This window comes from Etheostoma cragini, chromosome 15, assembly GCF_013103735.1.
Source record: "Etheostoma cragini isolate CJK2018 chromosome 15, CSU_Ecrag_1.0, whole genome shotgun sequence".
NCBI lineage: Eukaryota > Metazoa > Chordata > Actinopteri > Perciformes > Percidae > Etheostoma > Etheostoma cragini.
The window spans coordinates 5027058-5032880 of NC_048421.1; the positions used below are offsets into that span (position 1 = coordinate 5027058).

The 5823-nt window shown below is 40.6% G+C and overlaps 1 protein-coding gene across 1 annotated transcript in view; it reads right to left on the reverse strand.

Annotated features, from left to right (window-relative positions):
• nubp1 (nucleotide binding protein 1 (MinD homolog, E. coli)) overlaps positions 1 to 5787 on the reverse strand; it is a 9843-nt gene extending 4056 nt beyond the window's left edge. Inside the window, exons 1-7 of the mRNA XM_034894986.1 lie at positions 5613 to 5787; positions 4684 to 4788; positions 4335 to 4468; positions 3311 to 3379; positions 2308 to 2340; positions 2132 to 2222; positions 1602 to 1756 (exon numbers count right to left, since the gene is read on the reverse strand). Coding sequence (XP_034750877.1) covers positions 1602 to 1756; positions 2132 to 2222; positions 2308 to 2340; positions 3311 to 3379; positions 4335 to 4468; positions 4684 to 4788; positions 5613 to 5643 — 618 coding nt within the window. The 5' untranslated portion in view covers positions 5644 to 5787. The remainder of the gene's footprint in view (positions 1 to 1601; positions 1757 to 2131; positions 2223 to 2307; positions 2341 to 3310; positions 3380 to 4334; positions 4469 to 4683; positions 4789 to 5612) is intronic.
• Between the last annotated feature and the right edge of the window lie 36 nt (positions 5788 to 5823).

The window sequence follows — 5823 nt, forward strand, 5'->3', positions numbered from 1 at the left end:
TAACAGATAAATAAGGACATGTACAATTCAGTACATTCTTCCAAAATTGATGTAAGTTATTCAAATAAGAACTTCACATGTTCCAAGAGTAGGAAGAATTTCAAAAAAACCTTTTCTAGTCCTAAGCCTGTTCTATTTTATCATAAATGAAGCATCACATTTTTTGGTTTAACTAAATGATACACATAAAACTTATTTATGCCTAACAACACTCACATTAACACATGCATACAAACAGAGGGCCTGAGCGATGCACCCTAAGCATCTATCCACATTCTATCTATATAGCCATGTCTATTGTCTCTTCCAGTCTTTCCAATGCTGGATGTTGTAAAATTGAATGGGAGCGAGGAGCTTGCCACACGTCGTCTGCCCGTGCATGGTAGACAATGGAGGGCAAAGAAGAGCGTTTGGGCAAACGGCGTAAACATTACGACATTACATCCACAGGTGCAAGCTGTTTGATTATTGCTTCCTAAGGAGAAAGAGTGAACCACTGGTGACCATATTAACCACCTCAGGCCTAGTAACATTTATCTGAAAGTAGATAAAGTATATTAAAGTCAAAGTACTTCTATTGATCTCCCTAAGGAGAAATTTATTTTGGCAATGAGTAACTTACGTTGCTGCAAAAGTTACAGACACAACGAGGTGCTGGGTTAAAAACAATTAAAAGACAAATGTTCAGTCAACATTTGTATGGGCTACTCAGGGGGGATGTGCAAATTGCAGATTTACCATTTTCTATACTAAAATAAGATAAAAGCCATACTTCAAAACAAAAAAATTAAAAACAATTTCATTCATCCTTTTCATCCATCACAGTCACAGATATACATGTAAGAATTCATAGTTATAAAGAAGTCATCATTCATATTAAGGTACATTTTCTCTGAAATGTTTCTAAACATGTATTTCTTTGTGACTGCATGCATGTACATTTGTAATAATCTACCTAAAACCTTACACTAGCCCGTACATTTAAAATAATCATATTCTACTATAAAGAAAAGAAAGAAAGAAATATTTAATGGACCAGCACATTGGGTGAGTTGTCAGAATAGGTGACCCCACTTTAACTGCTTAATGAAGGAGTTAAACTTCAAAACATTATACATACGATTACCAATGCAACACACAATGTTTACTGCAAACTGCAGTTTGTTTGTCTTCAAAATAGTAATGTGACCTTGCTGGAACCATTTCCCCATGGAGAGTAGCACTAACATGATTGCATAATGCTAGTTGGCTGTAGCAATGTTGTGTTTTGAGTATAGGGTGAGATTCTCTCATTTTCGGTCTGTTAATTCTGTTGTGGTTTTTAGCGCTACCATCACTATCATTATTATGCTCTGGAGTTACATAAAAAAACAACAGTTGAGCTCCAGGTGGTTAAAATTAATTCTGGGAAATGTAGGAAATCACCAACTAAAGTACATAGCCCATCAGTTGGCGTCAATGTAGACACAGACGATAATTTCCCTTTACAGTCACTGCTATTGGTATTTATATTAGGGTTAGCGTGTGTGAGCGTGTGTGTGTGTGTGTGTGTGTGTGTGTGTGTGTGTGTGTGTGTGTGTGTGTGTGTGTGTGTCTGCTACCTGTGGTGTGGTGATGATGACAGCTCCATCAACGTGGGTGGAGCTTAGGTACTGGACGATTGACAGGTGTTCGTCAGACGTGCCAGGGGGCGTGTCCACGATGAGGTAATCCAGTTCCCCCCAGTCAACATCCCTCAAAAACTGCTTGATCATCCCTAAATATACCACAAATACCACACAGCTTAAAATGATGTGACATTTGGAAAAAGTGAGATACATTTTACTATCCACTCAAATCTGCAACTGCTGACACTGACAAAATATGTTTTCGGGGTATTTTTGTATTTGTTTGCTGTGAGATGGGGGGTGGGGTGGCGTTGTTTGTTGGTTTTTTATAGGGCACGACCAGGGTACTGCAGATGTAAACTGGCCTGTGGTTAACTCTGGTACAATGCATCAAATGGTAACAGTTATAAAATTGTACATGGTTCCTAATAAATGAAATAAACTAAACTCTTTATTCTCTTTACTTATTTATTGTTTGTTGCACTTATAAAAGGATTCTAAACCCTGAAAAAAAACCACAATACCATTCTTCTTGGGTCCTCTCCAGATGACAGCATCGTCAGGGCTACTGAGTAGGAAGCCAATAGACATGACTGCCAGGTTGTCGTCCACATACTGCAACATAGTGTACACACACACATTTAAAAAAACTATTTCTTTCACAACAAACACAAAAGAAAAATTGTTTGAATTGACTCACCACAGGAGACCAGCCTGAGCCACTCTGGTGAACCTGTGCACAAGAGAACAGATTACAGACCAACTCTGAAGTAAAAGCTTAACATGATTGATGTCAAAAGATAAAATAAAAATAAAAAATGAAAAACCTTCACAAGACGTTTGTGTATTGCTGCTGACATTTTAGAATCAGAATCACTTTATTTGCCAAATGCATCAGCAGACACAGGAATCTGACATGGCAATCAGTAACACAGACGCTCAACAAACAAACACTATATGCAGCTGCATAAAGCATCCTTAAAACAACTAAATATATAAAATAGTCCAAAGATAAAATAATGAGAGGAGAGAGGCAGTGGATCAGCTGTTCAGGAGGGAAATGGCTTTTGGAAAAAAGCTATTGAAGTGGCGTTGACGTCCTTGTCCTCATCGCACTGTAGCTTCTTCCCGAGGGAAGCGGCCTAAAAATGTGTTTCAGCAGCAATCCCTCTTCCTGCCTCTGGCCCCATCCAGGTCACTGATTGACAGCTGCCTCTGTCCAGTCAGCCTCTCTGCTGTGCACACAACGCGCTGCAGTCTGATCTTTGCCCGTGCCAATGCTGAGGCAGACCATACAGTAATGGATGTTGACAGAATGCTTTCCACAGTGGCATTGTAAAACCTAGACCGAATCGAGCAGGAGACGCTCAGTTTGGTTAACTGTCTTAGGAAAAACATTCCACTGTGATCCCTCTTGATAATGGAGGAACTGTTTTCCTCCCATTTCAGGATGTTTGTGATGACAGTGCCTAGGAAGTTGAGTGACCCCACCTCCTTAACAAGAGAGCTCTCGAGGGTTAAGGGTGGGAGAGAAGATAGGGGTTCTGCTGAAGTCTATCACCACTTCCGCTGTCTTTTGTTGGTTATGCTCCAGATTTTTGTTGTCAAAGAATACATCCTGAGGAGACACTTCCTGCCTATAAGCAGACTTGTCATTGCCCTTAATAAGGCCGACCCACATGGTTTCTCTGCCCTTAGCTCACCTGTTCTCCCTCTAAGCCCATGATCCTTGGAATGGATGGACCACAGATATCTACATCCAGCAGGGCAACCTAGAACACAGAGAAAGAGAGAGAGAGAGAGAGAGAGAGAGAGAGAGAGAATTATTTTGTGTATCTGGTGCTTCCACATGCAAACAAACTTGGAAAAATAACTATCCATGCTGCTTTGAGTGAGATACGGTTTCTGAATGTGTCCCGCCTTCGGTCTCTGGGAGAGCTGTTCACAGTCTGCACGGCTTTCTACGTCACTAGCCGAGACGAAGTGGCTAACCATAACATGCTTGTGCTAGCATCCTAGGTTGTTCTCAATGGCAAAACACTGCTACAACACACACTAGTTCACCATAATCTACAAAAGATCTACTTCCATATGCCTGTTTTGCAAGTATTCCACCCTCGTTTAGATGAAGTCTCCCAGCTAATCCTGCCTTGTACTGACCAAAGTTAGAGAAAGACTTATCTAACTGATGAACTTTAAGCTTTAAGCCTCTAGTGTAGCGGAATCTGTGACACGCGGAACTGATCTGAAAACTGTTTTTTTAATCATGTACAAAGGTTTACAACAACAAGCACTGACTGTAAAGATGCTAACCTCTTGAGGTAAATATTAGGGTAGCAGAGGATGACACCCAGAAGAAAAACAAGTATTTTCCATCCACACTAAGTCAGCTTAGAGCTGCAATTAAGTAAAATACAACAATGACTGCTGAGTCACTGACTAGCTTAGCTGCGGTTTAGCTAAACGAGAACTTGCAGGGGTTTTAAATGCAGCTACATACTAAATTGGACCTGATCGCTATGTCACAAACAAGCCAGACTGCAGCTAAACAGAAGCTCAACTGGGATTATGTTGTAGTAGTTCCCTCCCTTTTAAGGATCACTCATGCGATTCAAAAAAATGCAGAACACACAGCACAATGGTCATTACGGAAAATAATTTCATTATTCTTATATCAGACCTATAAGATTATTTTTAACATGTTGAGTACCAAAATCACAATATTACCTCCTTTGTGCTGTCACTTGCCAGGGCGTGAGCCAGATGAGCGCTGAAGGTACTCTTCCCTACTCCTCCTTTCCCAGACAGCACGAGGATCTTGTGTTTGACAGTGGACAGCTTTACTCCTATCTCCGCTATGGCTGGAGGTGAGACATGGGGAGGAGATGAAGGATGGGGAGGTCTCTTAAATGGGACAATACAATGTTTACTTTTAAGATTGTTTAAGATTTGCTGATTTAAAGCTATACTTTCTTCCTCTGGTACAATGTAATTTATCCCCAGAGTTCCACATGTATTTACTGAACTGCTCATTTCAAATTATCATACCAATGCCAAGATTTTGTAATAGTCTTACCAGGGTCGGGGGCCTTGGTGGCTCCAGAAGCACATATTTTCTGGTTGGGACAGCCCTGACATGACGATGTCTTCCCTGCTTGCTCACTTTCTGTACCGGGGCAGTCTGAAAGAGTAAAATACAGACCAGTTATCAGTCTTTATCGGATTATCTTAAACTATTCACACCCAAATACATGTTCTATGGATAAAGTTAAACTCAAGTCTATAGTGGAACTATATTTCTTCAACCTCTTCAGCCCCACTGCCAGCTGGCGGGACAGTCCTTTAGTAGAGAGCTTCAACACGGAGCAAATTATGTCAAGGTGAAGGCTGTGGAAATGTGTATAAAATGTCATCCAAGGTGTCTCTTTGCAGCAAAAATAACATGTCTTGGATTTGAATATTTCACTCGGTGTAATATCCAATAGTTTCAATAATAAGTGCGTCATTAGCTAAACTTCACTGGCAAGTTCTGTGTAATTTCTTCTTTTTTTCTTTAAATCAGCCAGCAGCACCAGGCCATGGATATGAATATGTAATGGGTGTACGTGCAGTTTAGTGTCCCGAATTCCACTACGGCTACGCCAAGACCAGGTCTCCGGAGTAGCTCGATTGGTTGAGGTTAGGCATTTGACCTCAAGTGGTTGAGGTTAAGATAGGGTTAGGGTTAGGGTTAGGTTAGGGTTAGGGTACGGGGAATTTGGGACACTAAACTGCACGTAGCTATGTAATGATATTTTAGCTAACGTTAACTGAAATCCTACTTGGATAGTTAGCCCTGAAAACTAAATTACTAAGGACTATTTTAAGTGACAGTGTTACCACAGTAACATAAACGTTTGTTTATAACCCACCCCAACCTTACAGTAAAGGCAATATATATTACAATTTGCGACTCAGCTAGCTATATTGTTTAAACGTCCCAAAAATGAATTAAAAACAACTTACGCTCGTTTGCATCATCTGGTACGTCTGACATCTTTGCGCGATTGTTCTGTCCTCCCGTTAAAGTCTTCCCTCTTCAAAGGTTCCGGATGTGCACTGCGTGAAGTTTCTAAAGGGGAAATCAATATCCTTCTTACTAAGTTAACCCTCCCCTAAATGAAGAAAAAACAACGTTTTTCAACTGTGTGTGTGTGTGTGTGTGTGTGTGTGTGTG